The 21,559-nt window shown below is 39.9% G+C and overlaps 1 protein-coding gene across 1 annotated transcript; it reads left to right on the plus strand.

Moving 5' to 3' along the window:
- Nucleotides 1-13,506: 13,506 nt before the first annotated feature.
- Nucleotides 13,507-18,846, plus strand: CUNH20orf85 (chromosome unknown C20orf85 homolog). The gene is made up of 4 exons (XM_041417823.1): nucleotides 13,507-13,811; nucleotides 14,370-14,451; nucleotides 15,172-15,270; nucleotides 17,070-18,846. Exons 1-4 carry the CDS (start codon nucleotides 13,774-13,776, stop codon nucleotides 17,199-17,201), a joined length of 351 nt encoding a protein of 116 aa, XP_041273757.1. The 5' UTR covers nucleotides 13,507-13,773; the 3' UTR covers nucleotides 17,202-18,846.
- The last annotated feature ends 2,713 nt before the right edge of the window (nucleotides 18,847-21,559 follow it).

Here is a 21,559-nt window from a genome sequence, read left to right on the forward strand (position 1 = left end):
ATTTGCAGCACCCTGAGATCTGAACAAATTGTGCTTCATCTGAAAATTTCCACTTTGCAGAGCAGATTTTCTGCCCCCCTCAAGGAAAACTAATGTGAAAATGTGTTTTCCTCCAACTTTTTCCTGTGCAGAAAAGTTAGATTTGAGCCTCCACACCAAAATGTGATGAGTAGGAATGGAATAAATGGGTCAGGTTTCAAGAGATGTCTAGCTGCAATGATATTTGAGGCTCAGGAATGTAACCTGGCAGACAAGCTGTCATGGGAAAAACGTAGAAGATCTCAGCATATTAAGTAAAAGTCTTACCACAACTCTTTCTGCAGCCTTCCCTTGCCTCACCTGCAGCTAACGAAACACAGTGAATTATAATAACCTCAGCAATTTCATGAGTGTAATTAAAGCTCCAAATCATGTGACAAACCCAGAGTAAAAAGACTTCTAAATTCTGCAGAGCTTTGTGCAGGTATGTGACATAATCAAATTTCAAGGCCTTATGGGTTTGTGCTGAGTCTGAAATTCATGCACACAAGCCTTTCGTGCAGAATCAGATGAAAACTTCACTTCTCCACTTGCACTTTACTCTGAGCCTGGGTCCACCAGAAGCTACAAATGATAGCAAAATTTGGGGGTGGGAATTGATACAAAAGGAATGAATTTACATAATACAGGAACTGAAGGCAACATTTGCACGAGCCCCTGCAAAGCCCAAATGCCAAAAGTCACAGAGCAACAGTCAGCACGTGCTGAGAAACACCAAATATTAACGACACTATGACAAAGCTCATACACTACAGCTCAGGAACAGGACTCCTACTGCTCGTGTTTATATTTGATTTTTAAAAAGTAAGAGCACACACCACAGATGTTGGGATTTCTGCAGCTCTGATTCGACTTGGAAAGCCATGATACAAACTGGTAAGTGAATTCCCCTAGAGTGACTGTCCCACAGAGACTTTTTCATCCTTTAAGACCTATCACACTTCATGGTATTACACAGTGCAATGTAACAACGGGATGTGTCTGAATACGAATCACTGTCTTCCTGCTGAACACGTACAGAAATAAAAAACAGACCTTGCCTTCCTTTTTCTTTGGTACATATTCTGAGAGAAAACTGTAAGACAGTGTCTGAAGTCAAAGGAGTGACAAAACTTCTCTGCCAGCATCCAAATCACCAAGGATACAAATGCTTCATTTGTCCCTCTGTTCAAACAAGGTGGGCTGTTTTCATTTATTAACGCCAGCATAGATCTCTTTCCCTGCAACACTCTCACATGGCTCGTCAGATGCCTCCTCTACTTTAAAAACTCTCTTCTAATGTTTAATACTGATGTCTCTGCAGACAGCTCTCATTGCATCAGTTAGGAAAGGAACAACAAAGCATCTCTCAAATTACAGTGTAAGGAGTCTTAATGTATATTAAAGGTAGTCTTGTGTAATGAGCCAGTGTAAATGTAAACTGAGTCCCTGGAACAGCAGAAAACAGCAGACCAAAAGGAGAGTGTATAGACCTGGAGACAATCACAGGAATTAGCAGCATGGTCCCATGCCATGTGCCCAGGGGAAGCAGAGCTGGAAGGCTGTGCAACCAACCTGCTCCCAGCACTACAACCCCCAGTACTTCCAGCTGCACAAAAAAAGAGATCAGCCATCTCTGAAAACTGAATGCCATCTTACCTCAGATCTGTTATCTTGAATACTTAACTTGTGATTTATATCTTGCCCTTGATTACCATCTTCTTGACAACACTGGACAACTCTGCTCTTCTATTTAAAAAAAGAACTGAAAACCAATCACGTTTCAGCTGAATAAACCTTCCTCCAACGTCTCTCTCTTTGAAAGGTCATCAGCCTAAAATTTATTATATGGCTTCATCCCAGCCTCTTATGAAAGCTTAATCTCTTAACTGAGCTGCTTGGCTTTTCCCCCTCTACTCAGTTTCCCTGTTTCAAACAAGGACAAGAAAGTAACTTGATTTATGCCCACAGAAAGTCACCCAAGAGGCTTCTTATTGTCATTATAGGGAAAAGCAACCTGTGTGTAGGGTCTAGATGTAACTGGACTGCAGTTCCTGACTGCTTCACAAAAAATACAAAAACAACTACATTTCAAAAAGCAATGTACAGTCAAACTGACTTTGTTTTCTCTGGCCCAGTTTCTAAAGGCCACAACCAGCCTTTAGGAACACCAGTAATTATGCCAGTGATTTATTTTACACAGTGGGAACAGGATTAAAGGCATTCAAACAAAATTACAAAAACAACTGCCACAGAGAAAGTCTTTAAATTCTGATTTTTTACACGAACCACTGCTTTAAAAAACCACCACTCTTCACCATCTGATACCACATAGAACATTAAGATTCTGTTACTATTACTGTGCTGAAGTATTTTCTTCCAAGGGAAAAGATACTGGTTGCAGAGACAATTTTTGGAAAAACCCCAAATCAGGAGGAGCAGAACATGCCACTTTCCCAGTCATCTATGATATTTTTCCAGCCCTATGATCTTCATTAAAAAATTTCCTACCCAGTCAAGTGATTAAAGTGATGAAAGGTCATTTAGCACTTTCTAGTCCTTAAAGGCATTCAGTCACACTTTGTGCTGCAGAGAGTGTTTGTCTTCTCTCAGTGTTTACCACCACGGAGATGGCAACCAGCAGTGTCATGATGGAAGAGTTGTTCATTTCTCTTACATCAGTTGCACTTTAGTACTAAAAGCTTCTATAGCCTGACTCTCTTCTTTTGCTGCATGATCACAGTGAAAGAGAAATCTCAATCAAACAACTCAGGAAAGACTTCACGGACTGGGTCAGTCTGACACTCTTATCTTCCACTTGGCACCATGTCTGAGCTGCCTTAGGGCATTTCCAGTTACAGTACCGGTGCTTTGATATATTTTTTACAAATATTGATGCAAAACTAAGTTTATCTTGCATTGGTGTTAATTGTCAAAGTTATTCCCAACAACAGTTTATTACTATAACTACCATGCTATTTAAAAGAAAAGCTCATTTCTTATCACAAAAAAATCACAAGTGTTTTCCAAATCACCTGGTTCACTCTGCCAAATTGGACAGCAAAACTATAAATAATTAATCTTAGAACCAGAGTGAGCAGCTGAGCTTACCTGGCTGCTGGAATAGGGAACTGCCAACATTGTGAGGGCTGGGAAATTGAAGGCCTAATTTATTTTGTTATTGATTATTATGATCATACATAAACACCCAAATGTGCCCTCTGTCCCCTCACAATTCCTCAAGTCTTAGATTTTACAAAACAGAGATCAACACAGAATTCCCCTCCTGAATACCTAAGAAGGTACCAGGTAAATGACAGAAGTAAGGAAATATTGCTACACCCTCTCTCTAGAACAGAAATGAAACCTTAAATAATTTAACCAGAATAACACAGCAATTATTCTAAGCTCCAAGGAGATCTCAGGTTCCCTGAGGTTGATCCATAGGATCCAGACCCATAATCTAGGTGCAAGACAACTCTTCCACTCAAAACACAAATTAGTCATTATTTCCAGGTAAGCTTAGATGGCAAACAGAGCACTCTTCTCTCTGGACATGTCCTTCCCAGGTTACAGAGAAGAACTGCAGTTTTAGACACCAAATGAAGCCCAATTCTATCATGAATTTGAAACTGGGAACAGGAAGAAAATTTATCTAGAACACTTTTTTTCTTGATCTTTCTTCTTTTAGGAATTGTATTACTTTTTATATTTGAATTGTTGAATCACAGATTACTTTAAAGCTGATGTAACTAATTTTTTTTAAATCCTGTCACTGTAGACTATATGTGGGGCATAAACTTATTCACTTTAAACTTGGCTTGGTCAAGCCATCATTCTAATTGGTTTGTGGAAAAAATAAAAAAATAAAAAAAAAAAAGAGGTTTATAAGATCATGGAAGCTGGTAGTTACATGTGCATACTGACTAACCTTTTCTTTTTCCTCACAAATTGTTCTATTCCTTGGGAAAAAAAAATTAATCAACAGATTACTGAGAAAAAAATTCTAAATCCATGCTTGAGTACAAACAGTTTCCTAACAACAACCGACATATGCACACATGCTCTGATACCAAATTGTGATCTCCCAAAAGTTTATTAAAACTGGCAACACTGCCTCTCCTTCTCCAGGACATGCGTATAAATTCCAAACCAGGTAACTTAAGGCTCAAAGGCAGCACCTGTGTTCTAAGCAATTTTTAATTTCATCTTTCTTAGACCAGACACTAAATTTATCTGATCTATACTCAGCTTGCATGATGTGTTCAATGCTTTTATATAAGAACAGCCTTCAGTAATGGAGAAATTCTTTTCTCTGAAAGATGGAATTCATCTCAGTTACACAGTAAAAAGCTACAGTTGAATGAATAAAGTACCCTACCTATCAGTGTCCAAAATAAAATGAGGAATTAAAAGCTAATAAAAATTCCTTAACTGGCAACAGCTTTGCAATTTGGTATTTGTTGGAGAGGCAAAATGTACATGACATTCCAAAGATTCCTAAAATAATCACCCATAATTAGCAGTGCTGTGACAAGCACACAGGAAGAAACAGTCAGTAGGACACAAACAGCACCATGTTCATTCATAACAGGGTTCAGTGTGTTCAGAGAAGGTTTGGGCTTGAAATGAAGGCTCAGAGTGGATGTATTCTCACACACAGCAAAGCATGCAGAAAAAAACTCTGGAATCATCCCATCTCTTAACTGGCTTGAATCCTGAAGAAGGCAAGTCATTTCCATTGCTCCATTTCAAGGCAATTTCCCTTAACACAGACTTCATCTTATAGTTTTCTCAAAGATTATCTTAAAATAAAATGCAGATTTTTTTTAAAAGAATAATAGCCACCAGAAAACTTGAAAAGAAGTAAAGAACTCATGCAGAGTAAGGCATTTTCATGTTTTCAGGTATTTCCATCCTTTTCTATTTGTTGGCTGATTTGGGCTGCAACATTAAGCACTTTGGCAGAAGCAAACAGAGAAAACAGCACCTCCCTCATTATTGCTGCCACCCTATGGACCTCACCTCACAAGCATGAAGAATCTCACCCAGATGAAGTTCTGTCACCATAGCCAATGACAAAGAAGCCACATCACTCTCAGAAATTAAATTTGGCTGGAAGAGTAGCAAAGAAGAACAGAGTGCCAAGCATATTTTTGTTTTGCTAAATGAAAGGACGTTCTATCATTTCAGCTAGAACCCATATGTCACTCATACCAAGGGATATCAGTAACATATTTCCTTCTGAAGAAAGAACACAATGAACCAATTAATCAAACCTTAAAACGAGGAAGAAAATTATTACAGCCATTTGTTAAAATACAAAAGGGCATTAAGAAAATAAACAGCAATATCTGCTATGGTTAATGCATTGATATTTTCAGTATCCCAGGCTTGCAGAAAATTGGCACTTCCTTTCTGGGACTTCAGTGCTTCTGAATGCAGGAGTTTCTTAGCACTCTCTCTAAATCACTAAAAATCAAGAGATAAATTCTGCCTCTACCTCACATGAATCAGGGATAAGACTATTGAAATAAATGTGTCTGATTCTGCACTGGCTCAAGTCTTTTTCTAGAACTTCATGATGGCATTTTAAAACCCTCCTATTCATGCACTTGGATGACAGGCAGCAGAAGAAGTGTTGAGCCCACCTAACTACAATCTGAAGCTATGAATTTATTTGAAGCTGGCAGCCTAAACTGTCATCAAGTGAAAGAGGTTGTGAATCCTATGATGATTGATAGCCCAGAGCAAGTGTCTCATTATTACACACATAAAACAAGCAAGGTAATCTATACAAAATGCCAGGAAATGGAGAAGCAGCCTCAAATAGTAAGTTTATGTAATGTGTTTCAACAATTTAAGAGTCTCAAAGAGGTCCATGACACCAAAACTGGAGTACAACAGAGGTGGAAGGAGATGAAAGAGAGAAGAAAACACAGCTGCAGAACCACAGCCTCCACTTCCTTCCCCATTTCACCAGGAATTGCAGGTGGGGCATCTGTGTGGACTTTCACAACAATAGATTTTTCTGAAAACCCATAATGTGATAACATTGGCCAAGCAAATTTCAGGGACAGAGATACCATCCCTCATTTGACCAGTGAGTAAATCCTAGTATGTGATGTGTGGAATCAAAGACAGATACACAGATAAGTGAAGCACATCACTGCAATCATTTCTGATGTACAGCTCTATCACTAGAGCTTTTCCTCCAGCAAAAAACAAAAGTGAAACTCTGGAGCATTTACAAAATTTTTCTGCCCTTTTCACTGTCATTTTATTTTTTCAATAACAGACTGAAAACTGCGCTAATTTCATTAACAGTGAAATGTGTCCCAGTTTTTTTCAGTAGCAGACTGAAAACTGCGCTAATTTCATTAACAGTGAAATGTGTCCCCCTTGAAATCTTTCTTCTCAGGAGCAGTAAAACTGAAGAGAACCACGAAGCATGGCGCTGTTCAAGCAAGTCCTGGACAGTTCACAGGCCAGAGCAGATAATTTCATTTTATCACAACACTTTTGTTGACAAATAGAATGAGGGACCCTGCCACAAGCAAGAGCACTTATCCCTAGTGTTAGTGCCAGCAGCTGGGCAGCTCACAGGGGCACTGGACAAGGCTTTCCTCAGAAGGGAGACTTTCTCACACAGACACCATTGAGTTCACTCCTGTGAGCTGGTGAGGCATTTCAGACTCACTGAATGGGTCGGGGTAGAAAGGAACACGCTGGGTCATCTGGTCCTGCCTCTGCAGTGTCATCCCAGAGCTCAGTGCAAATAACCAAGAGACTTCAGGATTTTAGCAGAGAAAGGTGTTCCATTGGTTTCAGCAGGAAATCCAGGTGAGTGCTAAGGATTCCAGTCCAAAAGAAATTCAAATTAAAGCCTTCCTTCCAAACAGTTAAGCATCTGCATTGCCTGCTTGAATGAACAGTACAAGTGACTAAATGAGATTGCTAAATCTAAAGTTATATGTGAGCAGAACCTTTGCAAGAACTAACCCCCAAAAAACTAAAATTATCAAATTGGAAAAGCAACACAATTTCAATTACACAAGACAAAGCACTGGTGGCTATTGGTCTCCTTATTTAAATGGTGTTTATTTAAAGCCATTAATTAATAAAACCCTGAGATCACACATAATGTTGCCTGGGTAGAATTTCTGTTTCCACACCATATACACATGAAATTCAAAGTGAAAGGCTTAAAAGCTTAATGCAGTAAAGACAGAAAATATGAAACTTTTCAAATCCTCATTTCTCTGGCCTTTTGCTCACCCCAGTCTCCTATCACTTTTTTTTTTTTTTTCCTTAAAAGACATTATGTGTTAGGAGAGCAAAGCAGCCTGGGGAGGTGATATTTTACCATTGTCTGTGCCATTAATGCAGTTAAAAAATCCTCAGACTGGAAAAATCAGACAGATGCATCTTCCAGGTTCACATGTGCCAACTCCATCTGTTAAATCATTAAAACACAGGCTTGGCAGATTCTGGAGAAAAACACATTTGTTTTCACTATAAAGAGGAAGAGTAAACTTTCTTTCTGTTCTTATCACTCCCCCCTCCCCCATAATTACTTTAATGTGAAAGTCTGCATGAGTGGGTACTATTTAAGATGCCACTGAAAGAGGTTTTGATTGAATTGGGATGTGTATGTGTCAAATTATATGTCATAAACCAGGTTAGTCAAAGCACTATTAAACCAAGGTCTATAGATACATTAGGGTGCTTAATCATTTACCATTTATTGCATATATCATGTTACATCACCTATTTAAACACTGATTTTCCTTACAGCAATGAATCTTTCAGGTTAGTTTTAACGGCACAGATTATATAAGGAGCAGAAAATCTGATCAAAAAAAACAAAAACTACCAAACCTTGAAAGAAGAAATGAATAACAATAAACCTTTTTTCCAAATCTTCTCCTCTTTTCCAAAAAAATATTTTCTACCTTCAGGATAAAGAAAAGCAACAAAATCCTAATCTAAATGTAATACTAACAGCCTATATTTTCCCAATATCAATACCACTGATACTGGGAAAACAGATTTACGCTGTTCCCTACTACAGCACTGTACAACCATTTTCACTATGGCAACATTACCTATAGTGCATACATCAAAAACTGAGCATTTTGAGTGCAACTAAGTATAAAATAAGATGAACCTAGACACGAGTATGACAGTGTGAACAATTTAAACCCCAAGACTTCCCATAGCTGCTATTAAAACAACAGATTGCTGCTGAATGCATTTCTTTCTCTTTGTATTCTACAACAGAATGGAATTTCATTCTCCAGGCTTGTTACTTTAAGTAAAATGTATCCTATTTAAAGCAAATGTTTGGAAATTTTGTCCTTTTTGTGTTTGTTTACAGTTTTGCAGCTATTTTCTACCATCATCTAAACAGAGATTTTCTCTGGACTGTTCTTAATGGCAGAGTACAAACATTAGAAGCTATTGGGGGTCAAGATATCTACCTTTGCAAAATAAATACATTTTCATAAAGGATATTCCAGTGCAGCACCCTGAAATTTTACCAGGTCATCATCCCTGCCATTCTGTGCAGCAGGGCTCATAAAACAGACTGGAAAGTGAGATCCCACTTTGTGTTATGCAACTGCAACCTTTCCTTCTGTCAAGTACCCACTAAGGGCTGTAGGAGCTGCTTCTTTCCCAAGAAGAGGTTGAAACATTTGACTGGAACTGGAAACAAACATTTCTTTGACTGGAAATTCTCCTGGTTTTGGTCACGGGTGGACTGCACCCTCATGTTTCACCCTCCTCCTCCTTCCAAACAAGTTCTGCAAAACCTGATGGGACTTACTCCAACCAGCTCTCTCTGCACAGAGCTGATGGTGCACTCTGTACTCCACTCCCAACGATGCTTCTTTTACTTATGCAGTCCTAGAAGTGTTCTTAGAACCTGGGAACATTGCAGAACCATTGCTTTGAGTCATCCAACACTTTCCCAAATGTCCCCTTTCACATTACCTACGCACCACTCCCATCTGGCTGGGGTCTCTCCAGGGAACTGGCTACAGCTTCTCCACTGGAGATCAGATTCAGTTCAGATTCAGTGGAACAGAAATGTTTTGCTCCAATATTGAGCAACATAATATTTACAATCTTCTCATTTTTGTAGTACCAGCATTATTTCAGAGCTGTTCTCAGGCAAGACCAAGCAAGCAGAGTACAACATGAGTGCACCAGAGAGAAGAAAGAAAACACAGGCATATCACAGAACACAAAACAGAAAGGGTACTGAAACCGTTTTCCAACAAAAAAACCTGTTATTCCAAGTATGTACTTTCTTTCTAGCAAGTATTTTAATTTATATGCTCAGAGAATGCAGAGGAAAATGTATCCAAAAGAGACAATAACTTCATCATGTGATGGCTACAAATAGAGAAATTTGAACTTATAACAAATCCACTCTTAAATTAGAATAAAATTAGATGCTGATATCCCATCACTGCCTGCAATCACCCTCAAGGGAAGCAAAATTGCATGAGACTAACAGAACATTCACTTGTTTTAAAATTTACAGGAGGCTCAAGAAAGTTTCACATGCATTTTGCCTCAGAAACAATGCGCTACTTATTCTTCCTAGCAATGATTTTTTACATAGCATTCTGGGATCAAAATGTAATCTCCAACAATAACATGTTTTCTGACATTCTCTAAGGAAAAATTACTGGTTTCTTCCCTCTAAAAGGATTTCGATGGAATAACATCTGTGTTGAGATTATTGTGAATATGTTAAACTGACAGCAAGTCTCTAAGGGGCACTGCTCATTAACGTTCTGTGCATAAAATTAAAACTTGAAATATATTTTCCAATCCTTTTTGAATCATTTAAGCAATTCTCATGCAAAGAAACTATTGTGCAGCAATAATATATTTGCAGAGTAGGCCATGAAAGCTGTTAAAATGTCCCAGACCCCCTGCCTTTCAGGCAAAAGGAAAAAAGGAGACGCTTTCTGATTTCAAACATGAGCTGTACTGAAACAAAAAAATACTTTCAAAGACCACAAAGAGTTTGATTTCAGTTTATACAATGCAACAAAATTTAAAATTGTGTCTTTCTCATTCATCTTTAATTCATATGGTGCCTAGGTAGTTCTCATACCAGCAGGAGAGTTTTGTTAAGTGTTGCACATTGGCATTTACAAGAAATTCCTGCAGTGGCTACAAGTGGTGGCTGTATCTTTGAAACTGCACCAGGGCAGCATTCTGCAAGATCTCTGCAACCACACCTGGGGAGCTGTGCTGAGACAATGCTGGGACACGGGGATTTTAATGCAAACACCTCCTCCCGTTTGAAAGTGACAAAGGTCTCCATGTCCATAGAACAAATAATTTTGTTTGGAGGGCATGTGTACTTCTTCCACCCAGTACAACAGAAGTATAAGTGTATCCATCAGGTTTACTGTAAAGCAGTCTCTCATGTAAATCTTTAGTCTGAATAAAAAGAAATTAATCTGCTCAAAACCAAATAAAATCCCAGGAATTACTGAATTTTTCAAGCACAGAAATCTGCATAAAGCTGTAGCTGTAAGTGCCATTTTATGGATTAAAAAAAAGGAACATATCATTGGGAAAACAAACATGCCCTCACTGTTTCAAAAGCCACTTGATAATTATAGCCACAATAAGATGAGAGTTCTAAATTTTGCCACAACATAAAATGATTCTAACCAGGCTGTTGGATTACGTTCATAAATGGAAATCAGGAACTCCAATTAACATGTTCTTGATGTGATAGACTTTAGCAGGGCTTTTTTAAATGAAACCAGTCTGTGTCAATGGGACTGCATTACTTAAATCACAGTAATCATAACACGGCAGTCTCGGGCTGCCTACATCTGAAATATTATGTAAAAACATTACAAAAAGACACCGAAATTATGCTCAAATATTCCCCTTTTAGACTTCCACACCTGACATTGCAAACCGTGGAGCAGCAAACACAAAACTGCCAGTACTAACTAATATTTTTGGCAGACATTTTTAACGCAAAAGCCTAAGCACAGATACACATGGATCTATAAATGGATCTATAAATGGATCTACAAATGGATCTACAAACACCTCAGCAGAGAGCATCACTTGCAGAGGTTCTGATGTGGAGCGAAGACACCAGATCAGTGCAGCTGAAAGAAAATAACAAAGCTGCTCTTCGAATTTTAGACATGAAGATGGCACTTCTGGGTGAGAGGTGCACTTGAGAAACACAGAGAGCACGGCCTGGTGCACCCCACGGGGGCTTTCCTCAGGGACATCTTCATTCCCCTCCCTCCGGGCTGTGATGTGCCATCAGTGGAGGGCTCTTGCTGCCTTTTCCAGCCCAAGAGCCCAGGCAGAGCAGTGCCAGCTGCCCCACAGAGCTGCCAGCCACCCAGCCAGAGCCAAGGCACCGCGGCAGTGCTTGGGACCTGCTGCTCACACGCTGAACTTGAGCGCGACAAAGTTCTATTTCCACAGTGCCACCCTAAGAGGTTTCACCTCTCCTTTCTGTTATGAATAAACAGTTATCTATTTTTGTTTAAGGTTACAGAGCTAAAACCGGTTGGACAGGTGGCTGTTAAATTAGCTTCATTGTTAAGAGTTCTTCTTTAATTGCCCGTCAATGGCTGGTGATTTAGCCATTGTCCTCCCTGGAGCTACACCTGGACACGCAGCCCAGGAGAACAGGAGTGGCCTGAGACCACGTATGCAGATGAGGAATGCACCGCTCCAAAATTTTCCCGTTTTCTAGGAAAACCCCTAAAAACAACGAGCCAATATAGAATTAGGGGACCCTAGGTGATGTCTAAGGATGGGCACAGAGTCCAGTGCCTGCTTGGATCCTTTTTGCTCCTCACCCTGACCTCAAAGGATGTTCACTAAGGAGGGCACCCGAAATGTTGGACCCAAAATTAGGAATCTGCGACTCTCCCGTGAGGACGCAGTCCCCAGCTCTGCCTGCAGACCAGCGGACAGAGCTGCATCCCCCTCCTCCTCCTCCGTGCCACTCTTGGGGCCAGCGGCGGCGTGAGCGCGACCCGCCGATTTCTCCCCACCTGAGCTGAATCTCTTTAATAAAGACATTAAAAAGGAGAAGGATCTCCTGCCCATTTATTTCACTTTCTTCTTGACAAATGCACTTTAAGCCCTGACGCAGTAAGCTACAGATTTGATTGTTTCGTTAACAAATTATCTTTTTTCGAGGAAAGCATCAAAGCAATAAGAAAACTCCTGAGATAAATGTGACAAAGCAGCAGGAGTTAATTAAGTAGGACAATGAGTAAGCATTTATGGGTGTGATAGGAGACCCAGCTGATTTAATTGCGAGCCTAATTATCAATTAGAGAATCAAGAAATGGCGTGCAAGTGAAATATTCCATTTGTTGATACTTTAATGATTTTCAGAGACCCAGAAGAGCAGTATTAATTGCTATTTTAGAACTACAGAAGGCATTTTTATTCTTGTCTTATACAAACAGACATTCTTAGTACTTCTAAAATAACTAAGAAATGCATATAGTCTTCTTGCACTCAAATGTTTAAATGCTTTAGGTACTTCAGATTTTTTTTAAGAAGTCTAATAATTAAACATTCAAACACACTGCCTCTAAACCACTCAGCTGAAGTCAAAACCAGTCTGCATTTATTTTCTAATAAGGATAATAAGTGCCCAGTAGTGTGAAAGTCCCATTACCTATTTTCAGGGTGTTTACACAAGTCAATTTCCAGACAACAAGAGGTCGAGGAACCATTTAAACCCATGAGGGCAAAGAGCCAGCTGGCTCCACTCATTGTTGAAATACTTTATCCAGCAAATGCAAGAAAATAAAATTACCAAAAAAATTAATATATTGGGACACAATTAACTATTTGTAAGCTGTGTATATATTCTGGGTTCTCACACAGAAACCATAAAGTATGCTGAGATCTTTCTCAGAATTTCTGTCATAGGCATGTAGCTTGTAAAGGACATTTAGCAGAAAAAGAGACCAGACAGACACTGTATCACAGGACTGGTGTTTCCCCATGAAATTACCAAAAAACAATTTTGATGTGTAGCAAGAGGACCCAGAACAGCATGTTAAAAAGAAGCTTTCCACAACCTTAACCCAAATGTGTTTTCCTTCATTTAAAGGCATACAAAAAAAAAATTACCGAGCACTGCTCCCAGCCTCCTGAGGGGCCTCAAGAAAGCTGGGAGTGGGAATTTTTTGCTTGTTTTTCCCCTGAGAAATGGCTGTGGTGCCACCTAAGAGCTTCCAAAAGACAAGAGAAGGCAATCCTGCCCCTCTAACACTACATAAGCACATCCCGACATTAATTTATTATATGCACGCCCCCTCATTACCTGGGGCCCGCCCCTCCGCCATCTTGTGCCGCCCACACGAGTTCCCGCCCTTTCCGTCCGCCTTGTGCCCGCCCACCGGGGCTCCCCCCGCCGCCATCTTGTGCCCGCCTGAGGGGCCTCGACAAAGCAGCGAGCGGGAATCATTTTGCTTTTTCCCCCTGAGACATGGCTGTGGTGCCACCGGAGAGCTCCCAAAGGACGAGAGAAGGGGATCCTTCCCCTCGGGGAGTGTGAGGGCACTTCCCAACATTCCATTGAAGACGTTCCCGCCCCTCCCGCCATCTTGTGCCCGCCCACACGAGTTCCCGCCCCTGCCGCCGCCGTTGCCCCGCAACGCCCGAGGGGCCGCGGCGGATCGCGGGTCCCTGAGGCGGGGCTGAGGCGGCGCGGCCCCGATGGAGCCCACCAACTTCATAGCGAAGGACAACAACTGGTAACAGCCCGCCCGGCCCCGGCAGTACCGCTGCTCTGCTGCTGCTGCCGTCCACCTTGCCCTCCCGGCCCGCAGCTCCGCGCTGGGAGAGTTCTCGTGTGTTTAAAGAGCTGTGCGCTGGGTGAAGCGTGCCTTGGAGTCAAAGTCAAAATCAAAAAGGGATTTAGGGCTGGCTCCAGTGCAGCCCTCCTGCCCCGCCGGCTGTGGGGTCGGGGCATCTCGTCAGTCAATGCAGTAAATGAGAAAGTATATTGAAAGCATCATTGGCGCTTATTTTTCAACCTCCTCTGCTTCTTAACATAATTTAAAGGCAGTGCAGTGTTCACGTGCGGTGTTCACTGCTTCACATGCAGTGTTTCCAACCTCTGAAGGTATTTTCCCATTAGCTCTGAGTCAAGACAATGATAATTTGTATATGAACGCGCTGCTTTGAGATGGAAGTTTAAAGATTCCAGCTAAAGTGCTGTGCTTTGTGACATCAGTAGTTGGCTTGGTGTGTTGTGGATTTTTTTTATTCAAGTTTCCAAAGTAATCTTAAATATTTTGTGTTGGTTGCAGGAAAAATCGTATTGAAAACGAAAGAGATGCTGCAAAAAGATGGGCTGAGAAATGGGGATTTTTGAAAACGCCTCTTGAAGAGGTAAAATTGAATGGCATGTAATATGGCTTATAAGATAAGCAACACATGAAATCTACTTGGGCACAAATTTATCTGGACACAAAATCGTGAGAGCACAGAAGAAGTGTACTGGGTATGCTTTACTATGCTGGCATCCAAGGTAGCAACTGCACTACTTTTGAAATGGTTCAAATATTCAGTTTTTCTTTTGAATAAAATACATCAAGTGGTAATTTATATGCTGTGCATATTCTGATATATTTCTCTTGAGAAGCATGACTCCTAATAGTGCTAACAAGTACTAGATGCACACTGACAGGAAAATATTTCCCCTTTGTCTCTCCATATGGTATTTTAAAAATCTAGGGGAAAAGGTTCCAGCTAATTAAATTGTCAGTGGGGGAATCTACAACAAATGAAAATATTTGGAGTGATGTCTCTTCTCAGTGATGTTTAGATACTAGAATACAGTAGCACATGATGTTACATTTGGAATCACAGCATTTCATTGCTAAAGAACAGGATTGATGCAGCCCTTACATATTTATAAATGTAGTTTGTGTGTGTTCTGAAACAAAAAAAAGTCCAGTAATTTCCAAAGCACTGAAATAAGTAATCCTGCTTGAGCTGGAAAGAACAGGAATTTCATATGCAACAATGAGGGGAATGGTGTGGATTTCACATATTATAGTGTATTTCCAAAAATAAAGGCTGCAGTTTTTAAATATGTTTTGTTTTTAGCTGCTTGGAGATGAAAAGAAAGAAGCTGCAAAGCCCAAGCTACAGCTTCCAGATCACCTGCAGGTTCGACCTGTGACACCTGTGGAAAAATACATTAAGGTTAGAAAATTAGATTTTAAAATTGCAATACAGCAACATCTGTTTTAAGAAACCACACAAGCTCTGAAAACCAGTGTTCTTATAGAGGGGGGTCTTTAACTAAAGGTCAAAGTAAACTGCATTTGCAAGCCAGACTATGCTTTAAAAGCATTTGTTTAAGACAAGGAATTGCCCTTTGGGTATGGTTGCAATTTTTCTACCTTTATTTAAGAGTCTGCTTTTTGTCAGAGGCAATACCACTGTCCTCTTCTGTACCACAAATTAATAAGAAGCCAGTTCTAATAAGCCAAGTCATAATTATTTTGTTTTCTGTGATTTATATGTATATTCAGAGTCTTAAAGCTGTCAAACAGCTGGAGAGTAGAATGTGACCTGGTGGTTTAATTTATAAATACAGTGTGCCAGGATCACCAATGAACAGGGTGAGTCCACAGGCAGCTAAAGCAGTGACATTGGGAGAGGAACTTACAAAAGGGGAAGCAGAATATGCTAATGAAAAGGAAGGTTAGTCCACTTAGAGAAGATTAGGGAAATAAAGGAGATTGGAAGTTCTTACTTGCTGAACTAGCTTTCTTTCAAAGGATTCCAAGGGTGGGGAGATAAGGTATGGAAGTAGTAAAAGCTTTTACTGAGATTAAATTCAAATAAAAATTAAGAGCTAGTGCTGAGTGTGGGAAAGCAATGAAATGGCACCATTTCTGCCATCACTGCTACTTGTTCTTCAGTTTTGTCCCAAGGCTCCAGTCTCAGCCCAGCTGCAGTTTCAGTGGAGTCCCAGCCCCGTGAGGGTGCATTAACAAATCCTGCAGTTATCAGCGCCTGGTGCACGTTGGAACAGAGTTTCCATTTCACCTCAGAGCAGGGAGGAAGAGAAGGCTTGGCTGTGATTTAGGTCACCCTTTACATATTCAGAGTGAAGTTTCATACATCCTTTTCAGAGCTGCCTTTCTGCACATTTACCTTGTGGTAACAGTCAAATCTGTTCTCTCTAGGTTGGACTAATAAAAGCTCCTGCACAGTCCCCTCCCCCAGACCGAAAGTGGGACATGATTTCCTTCATTATCCTGCTCAGTGGGTGGCACTTTTGGCCATAAAAATTATCTTTTCTGAGGAACTGCTCCACCTAAATATCATAAACATTTTCTAATCTTGGCCAAAGAACAAAGTGAAGCAACTCTGGCAAGAGAACTGAAACATTGTTCTCTTGCTGTGTATTTCTCTGCTAAGTCCCCAGATGCTGAAATGATAGAACGTGCCCAATTGAGATGATTCAGCCAAAGTAAGCACAGCAGTCACTGAACAGAGTCTGTTGGCTTTTGTTTTGTTTCCTTTTTGGCTACATTAGTTGCAGATTAACTTGGTAACCCATCTTTTAAAGTAGAAGGAAGGTAGAATGAATAAGTAGTTCTTGATATAAAAGCCATCTTGGTCAGTAACATCTTTGGCATTTGGATTTAAAATTATTATTCCATAGCTGCATTGTTACCAAATATATTACATCAAGGAGGAAACACTATTTCTCCTGTTTACAGAAGTTAATTAGTTTTAAAGATGATGATGATTATCTTCTGCTTGAGCTTTTTCCATACGTAATAATAATAATAAAAATTCTAATAATGTTAAGCAATCAAAGCCCTTAGTATTGAACCCAACTTGGAAAAAAAATAATTCCAACATACACTACTAAACAATGACTGTTGGTTTTAGAACACTACAGCACAAAAAACAATATCTGTGTGACAGAAACTTCAACCAAAAACCTTTTCATCATTCAGCTTTGCATGTTACTTTGATTTTAGGTGCTTCCATCTCCTCCAGTACCGAAAACGACCCAGGGATTTATTGGCTGGAGATCAGGTGTTCCAGCCCTGGCACTTGAACATGATTATCAAATCCAAAGCTGCAAAGGATCTGTCTGTAGCATGAAGTGACCATGTGAGCCCTCTGAGTGACATTATGAAATAAAGAGGCACAAAGATGCATCTGCATTCCTAAGGAAATATCCTGGATTGGACTGTTGAGAATTTCTGTCATTATGTAAAAATCCACAATCATTTTGGTCAAGTGTGAATATTTTCATTTTACTTCATTGAATCTATGACATCCAGGCTGCTAACTCTGCTTCAGAGCTTCTGCTTGTAACTTAGAAATAACAGTGAATAAAAATTTTTAACTTTTAAAATTTTTTAAAAATTTTTATTATCACTAATAAGTCTATAATTTAAAAATATTCATTGGAAATTGGAATGACAGTACAATATTTTATAATTGTTTCTCCATGAGAACCTATACTCATAAAATACTCATAAAATTGGGTTTGTGTTGGGTGTGCTTTGCAGATATTTTGTGCAGTTACACACAAAAGGAAGTGAGTAGTTCCTAGTAAAGAAATAAAGTACACAATGGCCACAGTGACCCAGAGTCACTTTGGAAAATCAGTTTTGGTATCAAAACAGAGCTTTTCCATGAGTTGATCAGTATGCAGATGGGTTACAAGGGATTTCTATTGCTTCAGTTTTGCAGCAGGCAGGGAAAGATGCTCAGAGCCAGCAGTGATTGCTCTGGGAGTTACTGGGGTGGCTCCCTCAGTGCCCTGAGTTCAGTCTTGCTCTTCATTGTCACCTGAAGGTTTGCCAGCATTCCTGGAAACCCAGGAGGAGACTCACTGAGCTGCAGCAACTGCTTGCATGATACAATTCAAACCAGCCAAGGTGTTCAGAGCAGGAGGTTGTTTAAGCAAAAAAGAGCCTCCAGGAAATCAACACAGGCAGCTCCCTCTAACTCCTTATCACTTAGGGGGGAAAGGTTTTCCCTTTAACCCTGCTGCAAGATCTCCTTTGTGTCCTGCAGCCATCAATATCTACTGCTTGAGTCAGCACCAAGTCCTTGGCTTCCACAGCAGTAAGGCAGCAGCCAGTGTTTGTTCTTCCCTTCTTCCCAAGAAATGATTCACAATGATCAACATCCCACCTTTTTTTTTTTTTAACATCCATTTCCAAATGCCCACAAAATAATAATATTTTACTTTTTTCCATACTCTTTACAAATAATGGAGAAATGAGTCATATCCTTTGGAAAGATTGCCCAAGAAGGAGAACGCAGAGCAGAAGTAACTTCAGACACTTTACTTAAAAACCAGAATAAAGAATAACTTGGAATCAGACTCTGGAAATTGAATTTAAATTGTAGTTTAGCTACTAACCATAACCTGTGTACACTGTTCTTTGGACAACCAAGATAATTGTAAGAACAACATTTAAATCCAGTGTGCTTTCTTGTCATTGCCAGGTTTGTATCTCTTGCTTATTTTAATCATGTGGTATGTGGTTCTTCAGTTTATTTTAAGGTCACAAGATCTTATTCTTGTCTGATTTATACAAACAGGTATAATAATGATTGATATGTCATTTTAGTAGCAATTAAATTACATTCATTTAGGCCAAATAAAAGGGGAATTCCACTGGCTTTTAAAGAGTTATATTAAAGAATCAAAGCACCAAATACTCAGTGGATGTTTGTATGAAGTGAAATCCAAATCCAGATGAGCCATGGTTTAATTTTGAAAACCAAAATAAATTCTTTGTCCGGCACCTACAGTTGGACATTCCTGACTCTTATTCCAATGTTTGAAATTAACTCTGTCCTGACATTAATGTTTTATATTGTACATTCTATCATTTAAGGTACCTTTACTTCAGGAGATACTTTGATAGAGACCAAGTTGGGATGTGCAAAGAATATAATCTAAAATTTCATGTAATTTATCATAAATCTGTCAGTTGTTATTTGTCCCATGTATTCAGGGTTTTGGTGTTATGTGAAATTATACATCTGTTTTTTTCCAACACTTCTAACATTTTACATGAAAAAAATTTTGTAGAAGTTGTGGATTTGCAGTTGACAAAGGACTGCCCAGTCGTCTGCCCCAGTTGTGAATCTATAGATCGTTACAGAATTACTGTATCACCTTGTTATGTTGGAAACCTGGCCTTTAATTAGTGGAAATTAACCTATTTATTGGAGCCAGGTTGGGTACAGAAATGCCGCTGCACACTGTAAAATATCACACATCTCCAAGGTCAGGAGTGCCAGTAAACTCTGCATACACCAGAAAATGCTTCAAAACAAAATTAAATCACTTCAAAAGTGCAACAAAAGCATAAGCAATTTTAATTCTGTGCAAAAGTGTTAGACCTGTGTTTCTGTGGAAGTCAGAGCAGAACCAAAATATGAGAACAAGATGTAAGTGTATTTAGATGTCTTTGATGCTCCAACCAAAATTTCACTTGGTCTTTTGCAAACGCTCTGGTGAGCACTGGGAGCTGCAGAGCAACTCCTTGGTTGACAAAAATTTCTCAGAAAGCTGAAGCCATCTGGCCTTTGGTGTTGTTTCCAGGTAAACTTCGGTAACAGAAGAGTTTACAGAAGAGCTGTGATGGCCTTTCAGAACTGCACACACAGAAATGTTACTGGATCTGATACCCAGGCACCAGAGGCAGAGGTGGAAACAGGTCACCCCACATCTGCCACCAAGGATGTGTCCCTGCAGGTGCTCTCCTGGCTGTGTGATGAAATAACAGCGAAGGCTTCAATGGCAGCTGTATTTAAGTTGAAGAACAATGAAATAAAAATTATCTTTTTTCACAAGCAGTCAACAAGCAACAAAATTGGGGCACAAAAACCTGGTGTTTGGCTTCACAATGTGTTCTTTTCTGTGCTGTCAGAACTGGCACAGAACTGGCACTTGCTATTTATAATTTCATTAATATAAGATACTTTACCAGGAGCTCAGAGTCAAAAGATTGGTATTTATTTAAAATGCATTTTACAGAGAATAAACATATTTATTATTAGATCATAGTTGCTGGTGATTCTAAGTAGCACTGCTGAGGTTGCAATCACCATAGAAGAGCTGCTGTACATTTGGAAAGAACCAAAGTGAGAAGCAGCCACAGCCTGTGCACAGACAAGTGATCCAGTGCCTGAAAGGGTGCTTGGAGAATAAACCTGAGTGCTCTGCAGGAGACATCTCTGCAGTGACATCTGTGACATCCCAATGACACCCACTGCAGTCCTGAGCCCGAGCAACAAACTCCTGTTTCCAGCTCATCCTGTTGGCTGCTCTGTCAGCCCGAGGTAACTTCAGTTCTGAGATTGTTTCCTTGCAAACCACAGGATGTAGGTTATATTGTTGTAGTTATCAGAGACAAAAGGCTCCCCATTCACACACGTAATTTTCCTCCTTTAGTGAAGGATTCTTTTTGGTTCCTTCCACACTGTGTAAGGTAGCAAAGTGACAAAGGTTGATCTAACAGTCACTGGCAACCAGACCAGCAACCTCTGCTTCCCTGTGAAGCCCAGCCCAGCCCCTCCTTGCTTTAGGTTCCTCAGTGTTGTGTTTTGTTCCCCTTGAAGCCAAGCTCTTGTAGCAAGACAGATAAAGCCTGCTCACAGACTATTACCTTCTTCCTGACTCCTGTGGTTTTCACATCCCATCAAATTGTCATTTAGCTGAAAGCATGTCAGACCATTTCACAGGACCATACTGGAATAAATGTAACTGTACTGGAAATTGATGCTGTTGTGCTGTGAAACTGATTGGGTTGGAAGTGAACAAAACATCGTTCCTCAATCATACATAGGAAAGACTAATGGTATTGAGAAATAATTTTAAAACATAACAATTCTGTTAACCTCATGTGTCCTGCTTTAGGTGAGCTGCACTCTGAAGTTCCATATGAGATCCAGCTGAAATTTAGAAGTGATGGGTCAATATTATGTGCTTTAATTAATGGAAATTACACCTTTACACCTTATGGTATGAGATCTAGCTGAAATTTGGAAGTGATGGGTCAATATAATGTGCTTTAATTAATGGAAATTACACCTTTACACCTTATGGTTACAGGTTGTGTATGTGGCCCAAGTGACTCTGAATTTAGCCCCTTTCCTCATATTTCCCCCTTCACTGCTTTATCTGCCTCACTAAAGAAGTGAAATAAACTTTAAATTCACTAAATATTGGGAAAAAACCCTGCAGACTTCAAAGCACAAAAACAGATGAAACCATGAAGAAATAAACAGAACAAAGAATCTTCACTCCCCATCAGCACCACACTTGCAGTTTGGTGGCTCCACTGACAGCAGCTTCCCTGGTGCAAAATCAGATTTGCAGGTACCAGACTGGGCTTAAATGTGGATACAACTCTTATTAATTTAAGTTTTTAACAGCTCTAATAACAGCATCATTTAGAGTTCCAACACAGGGCTGTAGAAGTGGCCATTTTCT

This window comes from Onychostruthus taczanowskii, unplaced genomic scaffold (genome assembly GCF_017590055.1).
Source record: "Onychostruthus taczanowskii isolate IOZ18803 unplaced genomic scaffold, ASM1759005v1 scaffold57, whole genome shotgun sequence".
Lineage (NCBI taxonomy): Eukaryota > Metazoa > Chordata > Aves > Passeriformes > Passeridae > Onychostruthus > Onychostruthus taczanowskii.

What these genes read in the sequence shown, in the direction of transcription:
- CUNH20orf85 (XM_041417823.1), top strand. Translation starts at nt 13,774, where the DNA reads ATGGAGCCCACCAACTTCATAGCGAAGGACAACAACTG. An exon ending in TGAAAACGCCTCTTGAAGAG is followed by an intron (nt 14,452 to 15,171) that starts GTAAAATTGAAT and finishes TTTTGTTTTTAG; the next exon opens with CTGCTTGGAGATGAAAAGAA. An exon ending in CTGTGGAAAAATACATTAAG is followed by an intron (nt 15,271 to 17,069) that starts GTTAGAAAATTA and finishes CTTTGATTTTAG; the next exon opens with GTGCTTCCATCTCCTCCAGT.